Raw genomic sequence first — 17390 nt, 5'->3', positions numbered from 1 at the left:
TGGATACCGGACACCAGGTGGAAAACCAAAAAAAAAACTCAATTCAATTGAAACTCCCCCTCGATAAGCAATATATCACACATTTATCTTTGTAGACCGTAATTTCATGAAATGTTTTGAACCGGTGGTTCATATACGAAACTAATTTATGTGCATATACAACTAAAAACTGAGAAAAAATCCAAAATAGTCCCTGTCTTTAATTGAAAACTCAAAGTCATCTTTGAGTTTTTACATGAAGTCGTAATAGTCCCTCGTGTTTACAATATTGGTGTATTTTTAGTCCTCCCTCAAACTTTTGCCTATTTTTTAACATTGATTTTATTCACAATTTATGTATAAAATATTCAATCGTTTTTTCATATATTTAATAGAAATAATAACTCTCATCGAGAGAAAGGTGAGAAAAATGTCCATCCCACCCCCACTCAAAACACCCCAACCCACCCCCCACAAGGCAAGTCAGCAAAAACCTAGCTTGACAAAACTCCATTGGAGTCGCACAATGTCCGCTCCACAGCGCTAGAAATTGGCTCCATTTCAGTATTTTCTGTCTCCTTCTCTAATGGCGCATGGAGGTTATGGGAAACGAAGAGTCCCTGAAGCTAATAGTAATAGAAACCGGCGACCCAAATCATTAGGTGTTGAGAAGAAGTCTAAGTCTAAGGCTGTTTCAATCAAAAATCAAATTCGTTCCGTCGAACGCATGCTCCGTAAAGTACATACCCTTTTCTCTCTCCTTAATTCTTCTTTTTTTGTTGAAATTAATATAGACGAAGGGTTACGATTATACATTCATATTCATATTCATATTTGTTGTGTAATACTGGAGGTTCAACTATCTCAGCTTAGGTCTCACTTTGGAGATGAATTTATCTTAACAAATAGTAAATTTTTGGCATTAGGAAGTATGGTATATAGTAAAAACGAGTAAAAACTGTATAAAATGTTTGTTAGTTGAAGAAAAAAACGACTTTTTTTGACTTTGTAATAGGAATGGTGCATTGTAAGAGGAGTATCTATACTAGAGTGTGATGAATGGGTTTGGTTAATGCTAATTTCTTTGAAAAACTTGAACAATTTATGAAAAGAGTGATTTTTTTTGAATGGTAAAGTTTATCAAAGAGTGATATGGTAAATACCCTTTTTTGTTTTTTCCTGTCAAATATGGTTTGTGATGCTGGCAAAATGTAGGTTTAAGTTTGATTAGAGTTGTTTGCAAAATTGATATATCCTGGGTGGTGTTTGTGTCTCTTAACTGAACTAGTAGTTGCACATGATGGGGTGGTTTAAAGTTGTTGTCTTTGCTCAACTTTGATGTTGTTAATCTGTCGTATTTTTTATTTATTGGCTTAAATTGTGAACAGACTATTGTGACAAGTGATTTGGAAATAAGTGTTGATAAAAAAGGATGGAAATTGTAAATATGAGACAAATGGAACTTGTAGATTTGAAGAAACTACAACATATAGGAGTACTAGGATGCTTAGTTCTTGGCTTTAATTTACAGTTTGATTGTTTTCCTAGCATCTTCTAGGAAAGAGTAGCTATTAGCCGTGGGCCCGTGGCTTACTGGAACAATCTACCAAGTGTAGGGATAACTAGTTTCACACCCAATAACTGATGCTCATATCTGATGATGACTTCTATCAGAAATAAGGAACAAACTAGTTTTTTTGATAAATCTTTTCTTTTTTGACCAAGCAATTTTATTAGATCAGATAAGTTAGACAATAGTTAGATAAGACAACAAAATGGATGTAGTGGATTCATATGCGGCAACAGATCTGGGGTGGAGACATAGTTAATTGAATGATTGGCAAGTAGTTATATTTGAGTTTTAGTTAAATTAAGTGTAACGTTGATTTGATGATTATGGTATTCCCACTAATTGGCAGATTGACAGACATGACATGACGTGGCTTTAGCTTACTGGGGACATGACCTTAGATAGGAGAGTATGGAACCTTCCATACTAGTAGTTGTAGTAGCATTACTCTTGTAGTTTCATGTTATTCCATTTCTGTTACTATTTAATGTTTCTCGTACTTCAATTATCGTATTATTTTGTTGTAGACTTGTAGTTACTGGTCCTTTTTAGTATGCTTTGTCATGCTTTTACTTGAGCCGAGGGTCTATCTGTAAAACCTCTCTACCTACCCTCCCCAGACCCCACTTGTGGGACTACACTGGGTATGCTGTTGGTATTCCCACTAATTGTATAGAATAAAAACATCCTGTGAAATTCTTTGTCGGATAGTTATGGATTATTTTTTCACCTTCTACATGTCATGCTGCTGGGTCCGTTTTCCACTTAAAATTCATAACTATCTACCTGTGAATTTTGTTATCTGAGTTTTGACTCCTAGACAAGCGTCCTGACTTGAGACTTAAATGTAGTTTTGCCATGAAATAGATTTAACACAAAGTTCTATGCTTGGTATCAGCATCTCTACTTCAAGCTCTATCAAGTGACATACAGCTAATGTAGGAAGCTAACGTGTTCATTTAGCATTTTTAGTCTGTCAACCCTGAGGTGGTATAAGATTTGAGTGCACAATTGTTGAAAAACGTAATAACAGGATAATTTTTCCAGGATCTGCCTCCTGAAATTAGAGAAGTTCAAAAACAGAAGTTGGAGGAACTCAAAAAGCAGCAAGAGCTTCAGAATCGTCTGGCTGTAGAACGCAAAATATTTCTTCGCAACAGGAAGGTTAAGTTTTTTGGTTAGTAACTTCTTCTCTGCTTTCTAGATTTGATATGCTTCCACACGTTACGTTTTAGTTGAGAGTTGCTTCATCGAGCTTCAATTAATGGGCAGATAGAAGAAAAATAGAGAGAAGAATAAGACGTTTGGAGAAACAGCAGCGCACTTCATCTTGTAAGGCCCAAGAAACTGAAATTGCTGAACAACTTGCTAAATTGAAGGAGGACCTTGAGTATGTTCGGGTGAGCTTCTAATTAGTTTACCTGTTTCTTATGTTCTTTGATTTCCATCTCTGGTTGAGTTCGACTCTGTTTCTCACAGTATCAATCTTTTCACTGAAACAGTTGTTTACTTTTTCGGGTCCCAGATTTAGAGTTTAGTCCATTTTCCTTTCAAAGAAAATTGTTTAATGAGAAGGATAAAGTTGAGTGTTTTTTAATGAATATTATCATTGATGCCATTTGTTTTTTGCTAGTGCGAGCATTAGGTCATCTTATCATCTCAAAAATGGCATTCACATATTTATGAAGATGCAATAGTTAGCCTAGATGTGTGGTCGTCTAGGGTTCTGTAAAAAAATTGTTAATGCAGAGATCACCTGCTGAAATGGTTAACTCAGAAATCTACCTTTTATAAATGGTTTCTCATATAGTACAATAGAACTTATGACGTCTTTGCTAGTGCAAGTTTAAACTTAATTGGTCATTTTTTGTCTTCTCACTCTGATAATGATGTGCTATTTTGGTTGCAGTTCTTTCCCAAGAATGAGAAATATGTATCCTTGTTTTCGGGAGGTGACGAGCAAGATATTGTTGACAAAAGATGTAAATTACGGGAGCAAATCAAAGCCAATATAGTTGCTGCTGCCGCAAGTGGGAAAGATTTGGAAGGTACTAAGCTGTTGTTACCTTAGTTTGACTAGCTCCTCATAGAGTTCGTTTCATTTTACAGATGCTTATTGCGATATCTGGTACAGTCAATATCTGTAACTAAAAAATACTACGTAACAAAATATCTGTCTAAGCTGATTTTATCTTATCTTAGCTACTAAGTGATCAATCCTCATATCCTCGTCATAACTAAATGAATCTTATCGCTTTCTCATTTTAATATATGTAAGACTATCAGTTATATGAAACATGAGAGCAAGAGCCTTAACTAACTTGTATAGGGAAAAAAATTTCTTTTTTATTGAAAAAAGTGTGTTTTGGTTGATGGTTATGTAGTGTTAGTTTTTAATAGGTATTCAAATTTGATATGCTTCTGAATGATGAATTTTGAATGAGATCTTGGTTAGCTTCATAGAAATATGTCAGCATAATTTTTGGAGCAACATGTGGAAACCTTATTGCCTTACTTTTAAGAAGAGCTTAAGATTTAGCAGATCTGAGAGTGGGAGGTGGACTTTGTGCCAGAAGCTGCAACATTGTGAACTTCAGTCGGTTTTACTAGATGGATTATTAGACAGAACTTCAGTTGCTCTTCTCAATTGTGTGCTTATCAATTTCAAATTTAGTGTTGGCAACATTGTTTGCATCAATCAGAACTGACCCCTCTACTTGGGCCTTTACTAACAGAAACAGGGAGCGAAGATGATGGGCTTCTTGATTTAAGTGATGATGATTTCTTTGAAAGTGGAAGCTCAAGTGATGATGCTGATGACGAGTGGACTGATAAAAGTGCAAGGTATTGATTTGTCCTTTTTCAACGTATGTGTCTTACTTTCTTCTAATGTCTTTTTTAGATTTAGTAGCTCTTAAATCCAATATCCTGGCATATTTACGACCATATGATTCAAAGTGCATTTTGGGGCATTTTACACTTCTTTAGTTTAAGACTACAAAATTTAGAAGTCTTCTTTACTTTCTTAAACTCCGTGCCCAGACAAATTTTGACACAAATTGAAATGGAGAGTAATTACTATTGACTTCACACTTGCAGGACTTAGTAATGTTCTGCCTCAAGTAAAAGTATCCTTTGTGGAGATGGACTGAAGTTTATAATGTGTGCAAGGGGAATTATGACATTATATCTAGGGTCAATAATTTTCTCGTGATGTTGTTTAATGTGTTAGTGTTAGATTTTAGAACATAGTATGAGCTTGGCAATGAAGTTTGTACTAGTTAATTTGCAACTGGAAGCTGGTGTATCCACCCTCTTTTAAAACACAATGGAATGAAGTAGGGACACAAAAAACAATCTCCTCCTAAAACTCAATGAAAGGGAGTAGAGTACGCCCCTCGTGGTTCAGGTTGAGTCCACTTGTGAACTCTTTGTTCTAGATTCTTCATTTCTTAGACCAAACAAACAACACTATGCCTCAATCCCGGATCAGTTAGTGTCCACCTCCCACTTTTTAACAAAAATTGGAGTTCCTTTTGGGGTCTGTAGAAGGTGATTAGTGCTCACATAATGATCGATCTTGTGAGCCCTTTTCTCGTTGATCATTATAACGAAAACAAAAATACTTTTATTGCAGAGAACAAGCTTCTAGTGCATCTGGGAAAGCAGCTTCTAGCATGTCCAGCGATGAAAAAAATCAGGTCTCTTTCAATTGGACTTTTGCTGCTGAAAATTGACTTTGGATTTAAATATTAACGTAGTTTCTTACCATTTGAAATGGTGTATGCAGAAGCAAATATCTGCCCGTGCTCTAATGCCACCACCTCGTCCTTCGAGCAAGTCTTTTAGTCATTCAGCAAATAAAAAATCACGGTTTGGAGGATCTACAAGTAAGAAATCATCTTTCCGTGACATGTCAACCTCCAGCAACACATCAGATAGCATTAATAGATCTACCTTCAGAAAAGGAAGACCTGCAGATTCACTCACAGGCAACAGTGGAAATATCAGCTCCAACTCTGATGCTCGAAAACCCCGAAGAAAGAGGAGACCGAAGAAGAAGAAACAACAGGTTGTTACTTCTAAATGCAATGCAGCTTTTCCTTCCTGATCATTATTATGCATACTCAATTTCAGGCACACTTTTGGCCTTTTGGGCACTTGACATACTGAAGATGTCCCATAAGTTTGAGGCTGAAAAGTCAAAACAATAAGTTAAAAAGTATTCTTGTTGTAAAAAATTGAGAATAGTCTAGTTCAATTATGTCAGATTCTAAAACATGAGCACACACACGAAGTCATTTATTTGGGCATGGAGTGGGAAGAACCGGAATATCTATAGTTCCACACTTCCACTCATACATATATAGTGCATGTACTGCATAGTTTAAAATATGTTGAAGTATATTTTGCCTCATGCTGTTGTGTCCTCGTACCTTTGAATAAAAGGTCTACCTCTTTCTGTGTTGGTGCTCATTATGCTGCTTCTAGGGTGTTTTTATCATTTTGTACATTTAAGTGTCAGTTTATTGAGGAATACATTATTTCCGGCTATGTTCTTCTCTGATAGTAGTACTGTAGAAGTCCCATCTGTAGCTTTACACTTTAAAGAAGTATATAATGGAAGAATCTGTATTCTAATGCATTTTTTTTCCCTCATGTGTGAAATACATCTTTTCATTGTTGAAGTACCAGATGATAATATAGGCTGGTTTAAAATAGGTTGCCTGTTTGTGGTGCTCTTTTCTGTTACTTGGTAGGTCTTTTCTGGAGTTTAGCTCTACATATAAGTGTAAGATAGATATATAGAAATTTATCAAGTGCATATTAGCCAAGTTTTATCTGTTGCGTTGTATCTTGCTATTTTGTTGTCATATTTTCTTGCTACCATGCTTCAGATCCTTTTCTTTTCTGTCGACCTAAGGGTCTATAGGAAACAACCTTTCTACCCTCACGAAGGTGTAGGGGTTAGTTTTGTGTACATCCTATCCTCCCCAGACCACACTTGTGGGATTACACTGGGTATGTTATTGTACTCAACTTCACCACCTTTGGTATAAATACAGAATCCTTAAGACTTGTATACGAAACACTCCTTTGCCTTACGTTTCGGTTTATATTCATAACTAACAGGTTCCTTGTTTACAATTTTCTCAGGCTTGAATCAAGTTTCCATAGCTCCAAATACATTTGTTGTACCAGAGTTGTGAGGACAATTGAAATGCCTCTTAAATATTGCAAGAATTAGATCGCAAGTTGTAAGGCTACATATATTTGAATGACATTTGTTTGATATTTTGTTTTCATTTTACTATTGTAATCACTGCTTTAATCTCCATCCAACCAACCTCTTACAAAGTTACACAAAGGCCTCTCCCAATTTTCTCTAAAGGGGGTCAAATGAATATTTATTTATTGTCGAGACACCACAATTTCCAAATACATCAGTTTTATTTCTCAAAATTAAAATGTGTATTTGGAGACATCATTATTGGAGTGCCCATTATGTATTATAAGATAGAGATTATAAAGTAAATATATCAAATACAAATATAGAGACTAATATATTCTTCAACTAGTGAATTGGCTTTCTATTTATAGAATAAAATTGCTGGCAAGTTATTTGTTTGATTTCAAACTAATATAGAAAATTGTGTAATGGGCATTCATAATATGATGTATTTATAATATATCACGCCCTGCATTTCAAAATATATGTCACTTGTAACTCATTTCACTCCATTAAGAAAAGTAATAAATATAATTATAATTTACTAAATTAATCAAATTTATAAGATGTTTCTTGAGAATAAGCCCTATTAAGAAGAAATAATTCGTTAATATAAATGTATAGTTGAAAAACATACTAATTTTTTCGTAAATTTTTAAAATGACATTTATTTTGAGATACTCTTTTTTTGATAGTTAAAACCACACTTTGGAATGAAGAAAGTAAATTAATTTTTTTAAAAAAGATAACATTTTAAATAACTTTTGTTTTGCTTGCACCTTTTTCTTAAATATCTTTTTTCAATTTCTGGGTGTCCACAAGGATCCAGTTAATGCTACATTGGATTCCAAGTTCTTTTGATTATTAATTTTGGTCTATAAACAACATAAAATATATTACTGCAGCTCTGACTCATAATTAAAGTAATGAAGGTTTAATTAAAAAGGTGCTTTTGCTCTGTAAATAGTTTTTACACCTATTATAATGAAAATAAAATTTACATTCTATGTGCACGGTGCTGACATCCATATTATAACTTCACCAATGAGGTTGTTCCACCCTTTATTATAGGTCTCGAGTTTGAGTTTTGTGTATGAAATAATTTTTGATAGAAAGCGTTTTTCTTTGATTTGGACCTTACGCAGCGTGAATCCAAAATAGTCGGGTTCCAATATAAATACTGGATACAAAGTGAAAAACCGAAATAAAATAAAATATTATAATATCAATTTAATTTTACTATACATCTTATAAGTGAATACTTATTAAATACTTATTTTTAATTAATATGATAATATAAAATATTTGTTATAATGGCGATGTATAAAACTTAATCTCTTATATAATAAAATATGCAAAATGTATTCAAAATACTAATTAAACTTGGAAATAGTTGCAGGCTAACTTAATTCAAGTGAGTCATTTCATATCTTTTCTTAAAAGCATCCAAAGAAGAAGAGATTTTCTAAAAAGAATAAGATTTGCTAAAATAATTATAATAATAATAAGGAAGATAATATCAGTTAAAAAAAGGTTACTTTACTTAAATTACTGTTTAATTGTTTGCTGAAATGTGAACAATTGTGACTATTACCTCGTAATTCTCACCGTTAGCATGTGTTAATTAATTAATTAAATGTATGTGGACAGCGAGTGAAGAATAAGATTTGAGATATTTTTATTGATTAAGAAGTAATCAATCCTTTTTTTCATCTGATGTCTCCTATAGCTCAACTAAATTCGAATTCGCATCGAAAAATCCTACCGATGAAAGATCATTTATCACTCCACCACAATCTCTGACTCGAATTGAGACCTCTAATTAAGAATGAAAGAGTCTTTATCACTTCACCACAATCTCTGATAAGTAATCAATCTTATTTTAGTTATTTTCAGTTAACTTTTGTTTGCTTTATGTAGGGCACAGGGCTCCAAGATAACTAATTTTTTTAAGCCTTAATTAAAATAAGTAGCAAAGCACAAGAAATATTTTCTTGATTGCTCGATAAGATTCTTATGAAAAATGTTTTAATTATTCGATTAATGTCTTATGTCCACTAATTAGCAAACATGATCCTTAACAAAAACTTTGGATTCTTATGTCAAAAGCAACCCCCCACCCCCCTAATTTTTTTTTATAATTATCTATTAACCCTGATTAAGTGATTGATAAATTGGTAGAAACACGAGTGCAAGTAAGATTTTTCTTTAATAAGTTATGCACAAAATATTTAGTGTTCACATAAAAAGAGAAGAAGGGTGAGGGGCACCATGTAAAGGAGGATACTTCTTAAATTCTTATGTATGATTTTCTTATAAACACGAACAATTTGAGTGTGTGAAAAAAGTTCTAACAAATTCTCCGTTTCGTTTTATATGATGCTATTTAATTGAACACACAAAAATATTAGGATTGTGCAATTGTACGGGACCCTAGGGGCCACACCGAATCAGACTTTATAATATCATATCTAATTAGGTTTTAAGTTTAATTTACGATTCAAAAGCTAGCTTAGATAAAATAAATGATTGTCCAAACTTTATAAGTTGTCAGAATCTCGACCTTCACCGATGTGGGATTCATCCCCTTCATTAGAAAAAAATAACATTGATAAACAAAACAAAAAATTAATCACATGAATCATTGAAATTAGAATCTCTTTTTTTCTTCCCAATTAATCTTCTTTTTCTATGTGTGAAAATAGAGAAATTCTGCAAGAATATAGGCATGTTCATTAATGATGTAATTTTTATTTTATTTTATTTTAATTAAAGACTTTTAAGTTTAATGCATTCCCTGCATCTGTACTTTCACTTATTATGAACTTTGACCATGTATGTATTTAGCTTTATGTGTCATTTTATAATTTAAAGTTTTGTTCTTTTAATTATTTCATATAATTGAACTTTGACTTTTTCTTGATAGAAGAAAATTTAGGTGTGGACAGTGTATAATGATTGCTCTGAAGTAATTAAAACTTCTTGCCAACTTGTTAATTAATGTATCCTGTCCTCAAACTCTCAAAGTTAGAATCCAATGAACTTGACATTTTTCTTTGGTTGGCGTGGGAGACTCATTTATGTTATTCGTTAAGAATTTAATTTATTTATATATTTTTATTTGAGAAAAAGCTAATTCATGTAATTATTTATTAACTGAAACTTTTAATAGATGACCAAACTTTTAATAGATGACATGAATGAGCTTTTTTCTCAAAGTTCGATGGTGCATTTGAACTTTTTTTCTTTTAAAAAGTAATTTAAACAATGACGTGATTGAATCATAATTGACCACGTGTAAAGATGGTTTTGTAAAACCGGAAATATTTTTGATTTACAAATAATGGCATAGATGAACTTTTCTCAAACAAAAAAAATATAGATGAACTAAAATTTTAACGGTTGATAAAATATTTCGATGACATATTTGAGTCTTTTTCCTTTTAAAATAACTTATGACAAGATTGTTGCAATTTGCTTAATTACTTATGACAAGATGGTTGCAGTTTGCTTTGCATTAATTTCTAAAAACTGAGTTTGTAAATTGAAAATTTGTTGTTTGAACTGTATTTGTTAAATGTTGTAGTAGGATGGTAAGTATTAATTCATCATTTATTAGAAGTTTCAATTTCTAAAGTTCGAGACTTGAGAATGATGTTGTTTGAAGTTTGAACTGTTTTGCTAAACATAGTTGTAGGGTAAGTGGCGGATCCAGGATTTTAAGATCATGGGTGCTCACTTCTTAATATAAATGTATAATTATTTTAATTAAAGTGAAAATGAAAGTCTTATTATTAAAAATAAGACTTCTAGTCATAAGTTACCGAGTGAACTACGATTAATATATATATATATTATTTTATTTTTTTATTTTTTATTTTTATTTTTTTTTAGAAAAAGAACCTTCTAGTAGTACGATTCTCGGCGACCTTTCATATTCTGAAGATATTGAATAATTGTATCATATCGCAAATTAACAATTACAAATATTTACGCTCTGAAGTTCTAAAAGCTTAAGTTTTTTTGTTGTAATAAATGAGATATAGGAAATTAAAAAAGTGAAAAAATAAACTAAACAAAAAATTTAAGATTGAAATGTTAAGCGGAAAAAAGAAGAGAAAATGTCTAGTAATATATGAAAGACGTTAGTAACAAAACTGAAAAAAGTTAATGCTTCAACCGAGATTCAAACGCCCAAACTCCCGCGTGCTGAGCGCTGGATATTCAGCTTCCAAACCAAAGCAGCTAAGACACCTTATTATTTCTGGGTGCTCAACTATTTAATATACTAGTTTTAAAAAAAATTCTATCTAACTTTACGCATTACGCGTTGAGATCGTGGGTGCTCGAGCACCCGAAACCTACAACGTAGGTCCGCCCCTGTGTAGGGTGATAAATATATTTTCATTTTCAATTAAAAGACTCAACTTTTGGAGTTCGAGATTTGAGAATGAAACTGTAATTAAAAGGAAACGTTTTTTACCTCTAAAATGAGATTTTTTTTGAGTGAATTTGAATTTATCGAACCTCAAAGCTAACATCGAACATCAAGAGAACCAAAAAATCTTGAACATTTTGGTTTCATTTTCGAAACCCCAACTCTATTTTGTCAAATTCATTTTGGTAAAGTTTTTGAAAAACTTTAAGTAATAAATTAAAAAAGGTACTTTGTTGTGTACCACACAAATGTGTATGAAAGATTCCAAAGGAAAAGTTTGCTACTTTTTCTCCCTTTTTATCCATAGTATATACTATATACAAATAGATTCCTACTTATCTCGATGAGCATATAAAATCTAGTGGAATTTATTTGATGAAATTTGTAGCAATTAACTATTTACAGTTTTTATTTGAATTTAAGATTGTCTTCTTTTGGTTTGAGGTTCACATAATGTTATTGGGTTCATATAAGTTCACCTTTGGATACAAGAATGAAAGTAAACACAATTGATAAAATGAAGGTCATGGTTCGAACAATAAGGATGAAACTTATTTCTTTAGTAAATTTATTCGAGACGAATTTAGAATATTGTAGGAAGGATTTTCATATCCTCCTATTGTTGTAGGTATGAATTAGAGGTCATGGTCCGAACAATAGAGATTGACTTTATCTCTTTAGTAAATCTATTCAAAACAAATTTAGAATATTATAGGAAAGATTCACCGTACACTTACATTTTTTTTTGTAGGTATGAAATGGAGGTCACGATTCGAACAATGGAGATGAAACTTATCATAAATGAATATGTCCAAAATGAACTCAGAATATTAAAGAGAGGATTCTATATGTCCTCTTATTTGTTGTTGTAGCTATGAAATGGAGGTCATGTCGAACAATGAGGATAAAATTTATCTCTTTAATGAATATGTTCGACGAATTTTAGAATATTGTAGGAAGGACCCCCCCCCCCCCCCCCCCCCCCCCCCCCCNCAAGGTTCATCCATAGGTGCTAAGTCAGGGTCTAAGATCATGCCGAAAGGCATAGTCGATGGATAACAGGTAAATATAAATGTATTATTCCCTCTTATTTCTTGTTGTAGGTATGAAATATGGAGGTCATGATTTGAACAATGGGATGAACCTCATCTCTTAAACAAATGTGTCTGGAACGAATTCACAATATAATAAAAAGGATACTTCATATCCTCTTATTTCTTGTTGTAGGTAAGAAATGGAGGTCAGGCTTAGAACAATGGAGATGAAACCTACCTCTTAGTGAATTGGTTCGGACAAATTCAAAATATTCTCCATATTCTCTTTTAGAAATCGTTTGATAGTTGATTAAAATTATGTAGGAATTAGTTATTAAATAAATCAGAATAATGAGTTTTTTTATAGAAAATTTGTTACTTATCTATTTAGTGAACCTTGACACGAATTTAGAATATTATAAAGAAGGATACTCCATATCCTCTTATTTCTTGTTGTAAGTATGAAATAGAGCTCGGGTTCGAGCAATGGAAATCAACATTTTTTTCTATGTAAAATTTGTTATTAGTCTCTTTAGTGAATCTAATTCAAATTATTGTAGAAAGGAGAGGAGAGAAAAGGAAAGGAAGGGTATTATATTCCTCTATTCAACTTTGGTGTATTGATTATTTTGTCTTATATATATTTAATATAAAACAAGTTAAACAATTAAGTATTTCTCAATTCTTGGTAATAAAACACTCAATTTGCTGAAGTCATCATTCTTGCTCTATTATGATTTCTGAGGCAACAAAATCAAAATTGACTTCTTATCATCATTGCAAAACAATAATTCTGTTTAAAATATAAAACAAATTTAAAAAATAACAATTTTGCAACACATTTGAGTAAACCAAAAGCAGTATTTACTGTGAATTTGTACAATTGCTTTCTTAGCAACAAAAAAATAAATAAACATATATAGTAATATTGTATGTTTGATGAGGTTATTCCAAAACAAAAAACAAGAAAATAACACCTGCAGGATCTTTAAACCACCCATGGTTTGTTTTTCCTGCTATACATATATTTATATTAATCATATTGACTCCAAAATAAAAACAACAAAATTTAATAAAACTGTAACTACTAAGGTTTTTTCTGTCCAGAGAAAAAACTGTTTTGATTACAATATTTATAGGTTCATTTTAATCAAGAACCTAAGGTGAAAAAAAGACTCTTTTTACTGTAAAAAGAGAAAAAAGAAAAACTTCATCATCATCATAATGTTCTATTTGGGAATTTTTATAATTTATAAGTTAAACTCCACATCCCAAGCCTCTTGCTTCTGATCCTTTCATTATTCTCAGCCTCTTACAAGAAGACATAAACATTCTGCAAAAAATAGAATTCAAAAACTCCATTAGAATTACACAAAAATACGAGTTTTTCTAGCCGATATACATAAATTATATACATGATATACATGAAATATACATGATATACATGGAATATACATTTAAGATTTCAAGAACTTACTCCCAAGGAACATCACCAACAAGCATCAAATCACCATCTTTGTCTTCATAAGCAGGGGCAAATTCAGATCCTTTATAGCCTTCTCTTTCTGAGTATTCACCTATGGTGAGTTTGAACATGTTTTCTAAGGCTTTTAGTAGTTCTTGATAACATTTATACATTTTCAGATCAATTTTTCTTAGATAAGGGGCACCATCCATGCTAACTTTGACATACATTCCAGATTCAGATTCTGTTTTCTTTGGTTGGATTATGTTTTTCCTGTTAGATCTCACTGGTGGCCACCCCACAATTTGTGCCCTGCAAACATGAATCAACAACAGATTATTAGACCTCATTTCTTCAATTGAGTCAAAAGGGGTTAAAAAGTTTAGATTTTTAAGTGTATTTGGTGCACAAAACATCACATGTTAGCAGAGTTTGAAAAAGGACCACACCCCACAATCTATCCTAATGCATATATTAGTGACTACTTTCACGACTCAAACCAGACAACAACAAATTATTAGTACTCATTTCTTCAATTGAGTCAAAAGGGGCTAAAATGTTTAGATTTTTAAGGGTATCTAATGCACAAAATATCTCGCATTAATAGAATTTGGGAATTACCACACCCCACATCTATTCTAATACAAATATTAGTGACTTCGTCCACGACTCAAACTATGACCAATATGTCACACATACTTTAAAAGATGGAACCATCAAAATCAGCTAACTAACCAACTGAGCTACTAAAATTTCTCGAATTTCAAGAAACTTACTTGGCAACAGGTGGGGTTTTGACATGATCAGAACTTGACTTAGATTCACAATCTTCTTCATCATGAGTTGATTCAGGCAAAGCCCTTTTGTTGTTATTCTTGGAATTTGATATTTCTTGGTCAGATTCTTGATCTTCTGTACCAGGCAAACCTAACCTCAGCTCAGTAGCTTTGAAATTCAGATCTTTCTGATTTCCCACTATACTTGTCATTTTTTTTTTCTCCAAAAAAAATTGATTCTTGAAATACCCAAAACACCAAATTAAAAACCTCAAATCTCAAAACAGAAAAAGCCCCAAATTTTTGTAAACACTTTCTTGATCAAGATTGCTCCTTTGTTTACTATCCTTTGGTACAAAGAAGAAGTTGTGTAATGCAATTTGTTGTATTTCAAGAAAAAGATGAGGTCTTTGCAAGTTGTTGGTTGCTGTTATATAAAGAGAAAGGGAAAAGGAAATATGTAGACAAAGGGATTTTAGGTGGGGGTGGAAGTGGGGGGAGGGGTAGTTGGGGGTGTGGGTATTGAAGAATAATTTTTCTTTTTTTTTTTTTATGAAAAAAATAATAATTTGTTGAAAGTGCATAAATTTGGGACAAAGACAAGGTAAAGTTGTCGGCAGGAAGACGAGCAGGTTTAAGACAAGTGAAGCAACATTTAGGGGACAAGAGTGGGACAAGTTGAGCCGCCCATATGGAAGAGACTTTAGTCTTCAAGGAAAATGATGTATGGTCAAGATGAGTTTTGGGACCTTGTGGAGCAAAATAAGGTACGTTGGATTGTATATCTTGGGGTTTGAGAGATGGGGTGGGTGGGTGGTGGTATGGGGGGTAAGGTATTTCTTGTTTGGTGTTCGATATTCGTTTTGATCGGTCCAAAAAGAAACTTACAAGTTACAGAAATTTTATTAGTTTAGGAGCTAGTTATAATTAGATATACTCTAATTTGCAGTATTACAAATTTTATAAGATTTTGGTGTGTTCAGATATGTCTATATACGTCAAGATACATGTATATCGGAATACATTAGTCAAAATTAAATGTAATTTCTTTTAGATACATTGTGTCCAAGTGGTTTCGTATGTATTTAGAATTCATAGACAAATCTTGTTCGTCTCTGTCCTATCTCTCTCGCCACTCTCATATGTATTCGGTATCCCATATACATACATATACATATATTTAGTGTGATTCGTATATATATGGGATACATGAATATCTCACTCACCTCTCTCCCTACTTAGGTATATCTGATATCAAAAATATCGTGTCTAAGTGTGTAGAAAACTCTAAATTAATGATAAGATACGTAGTTATTTAAAAATATAGATAGAATTAAGATAGTTTTCCTAGTTGATCAAATTTTAAAAACGCTCCCAACGCAAAATCAAAATTTCTGATTAAAAAAAATACAAATTCATCGCAAAATAAACTAGTTGAAAAATGCACAAATTAAACGCCTTAAATAAGCAGAAGAGAGCACTTCAATCTGGCAAGAAATGCATTATCAAGAAACTAAAGCGAGAGACGATTTATTTTAGTGTTTTAAGCAAGGAATTTATCAATTTATAAAATAAAATAAAGAAAAATTTCACACAATTTATATCAATTACATGAGATACAAAGTAAAACATTTCGATAAAATAAGGAAAAAGGATGAAAAAAAATGTGCCATCAAGGATATAATGAAATCGTTAAATTCTCTTATTTTGATTTGTTTGTTGGGTTTTAATTAGAATTAATATGAGATTTAATAAGTAAGAATACTTTTGAATCTTATAATTTTAAATTAGAGATACATTTAATATATCAAAATATTATTTAATCTTATAATTTAAGCATATCATGTGAAAAAATTGAATAAAAGAAAAACCATTAAAAAAAGTTTTTTTCTTAGACTCAATAAAAAATAAAGATAAACAAATAAAAATAAAGGGAGTATGAGATATTGAATTTGCGTTTTTAAGAATATAAAAGATCTTTCAATATAAAGTATTTGATAATTCTAGTCTTCTTATTGTCCATAAATATCAAATACAGTAATTTTGAATACTAGATAAAAGAAACTAATATAATTATGATGGAATAATTAAAATTCTTTCATTATTAATTAAAGATTTCATATTTAAATTCCTTGAATTAAAAAAGAAAATTTGTTGAAAGGGTTACTCCTAAAAATTAACCTTACAATATGTAAATTAAATTTAATCAAACTTCAATATAATTATCAGCTATCACTCCTAAAAATTAACCTTACAGTGTGTGAATTAAATTTGATTGAACTTTAATATAATTATCGGCTATTGAATAAAAAAATTAAAAATAATGAGCACAAAAAAGGGAAGAAGAAGCCTACCATGTGAAATAAAAAAGGAGGGTCCATATGAGTGTAGGTTATGTATGGGCAAAGCATGATATAGCTTTTAGGGGAACTCAGATTTTTGGCGGACTTCTAATTTTTGGTTAAGTTCATTGTCTCATGTCTCCATTGTTATTATATTTTATATTTGTTAATTGAATGTAACCTAAATTTATTTTAAAATATTTTTCATTATACAGGGGATAAGGAAAGAAAAATGACACTCATTATGTGAATTGATTTTTTTTTTCCTGATATCCACATTCAAGTTCGACTAAACTTAGATTCACGCCAGAAAATTATACATTAGGGTAAAGCATCACTAACAAAGGTGACTCATCCGAGATCTCTGATTAAAAATAAAGAAATATTTACCACTCTATTACTAATACTACTAGCTAAGACTAATAAACTTTGGTTTATATGTTGTATATGATGAGTATGAAAGTCATCCGATATTTGTATTAGAGCTGGTTGGAAGTCCCACATAGGGGTAAAACACTCTCTAACAAAGGCGAGTTCGTATTCAGGGGAACTTGAA

The 17390-nt window shown here is 31.7% G+C and overlaps 2 protein-coding genes across 2 annotated transcripts; one reads left to right on the top strand and one right to left on the bottom strand.

The window, feature by feature from the left end:
- The first annotated feature begins 472 nt into the window (after window positions 1–472).
- LOC125871669 (rRNA-processing protein EFG1) lies at window positions 473–6888 on the top strand. The gene is made up of 8 exons (XM_049552307.1): window positions 473–718; window positions 2597–2726; window positions 2822–2949; window positions 3459–3597; window positions 4285–4393; window positions 5187–5250; window positions 5340–5621; window positions 6707–6888. Exons 1-8 carry the CDS (start codon window positions 566–568, stop codon window positions 6710–6712), a joined length of 1011 nt encoding a protein of 336 aa, XP_049408264.1. The 5' UTR covers window positions 473–565; the 3' UTR covers window positions 6713–6888.
- A 6414-nt stretch (window positions 6889–13302) lies between these two features.
- On the bottom strand, window positions 13303–14913 carry LOC125871474 (auxin-responsive protein IAA4-like). The gene is made up of 3 exons (XM_049552064.1): window positions 14493–14913; window positions 13729–14028; window positions 13303–13584 (listed from the first exon to the last, which is right to left on the bottom strand). The coding sequence occupies exons 1-3, from the start codon at window positions 14702–14704 to the stop codon at window positions 13509–13511; spliced, it is 588 nt and encodes a 195-aa protein (XP_049408021.1). The 5' UTR covers window positions 14705–14913; the 3' UTR covers window positions 13303–13508.
- Window positions 14914–17390: the final 2477 nt, after the last annotated feature.

Source organism: Solanum stenotomum, chromosome 7 (assembly GCF_019186545.1).
Source record: "Solanum stenotomum isolate F172 chromosome 7, ASM1918654v1, whole genome shotgun sequence".
NCBI lineage: Eukaryota > Viridiplantae > Streptophyta > Magnoliopsida > Solanales > Solanaceae > Solanum > Solanum stenotomum.
The sequence above is the reverse complement of the archived record's forward strand: the minus strand, read 5'-3'. Positions and strand labels throughout refer to the sequence as shown.

Excerpts from the sequence above, each read along its gene's own strand:
- LOC125871669 (XM_049552307.1), top strand. The coding sequence starts at position 566 with ATGGCGCATGGAGGTTATGGGAAACGAAGAGTCCCTGAAGCTAATAGT. Across the intron at positions 719-2,596 it reads TCGAACGCATGCTCCGTAAA|GATCTGCCTCCTGAAATTAG; the intron begins GTACATACCCTT and ends TAATTTTTCCAG. Across the intron at positions 2,950-3,458 it reads AGGACCTTGAGTATGTTCGG|TTCTTTCCCAAGAATGAGAA; the intron begins GTGAGCTTCTAA and ends TTTTGGTTGCAG.
- LOC125871474 (XM_049552064.1), bottom strand. The coding sequence starts at position 14,704 with ATGACAAGTATAGTGGGAAATCAGAAAGATCTGAATTTCAAAGCTACT. Across the intron at positions 14,029-14,492 it reads AAAACCCCACCTGTTGCCAA|GGCACAAATTGTGGGGTGGC; the intron begins GTAAGTTTCTTG and ends TCATGTTTGCAG. Across the intron at positions 13,585-13,728 it reads GTTGGTGATGTTCCTTGGGA|AATGTTTATGTCTTCTTGTA; the intron begins GTAAGTTCTTGA and ends TATTTTTTGCAG.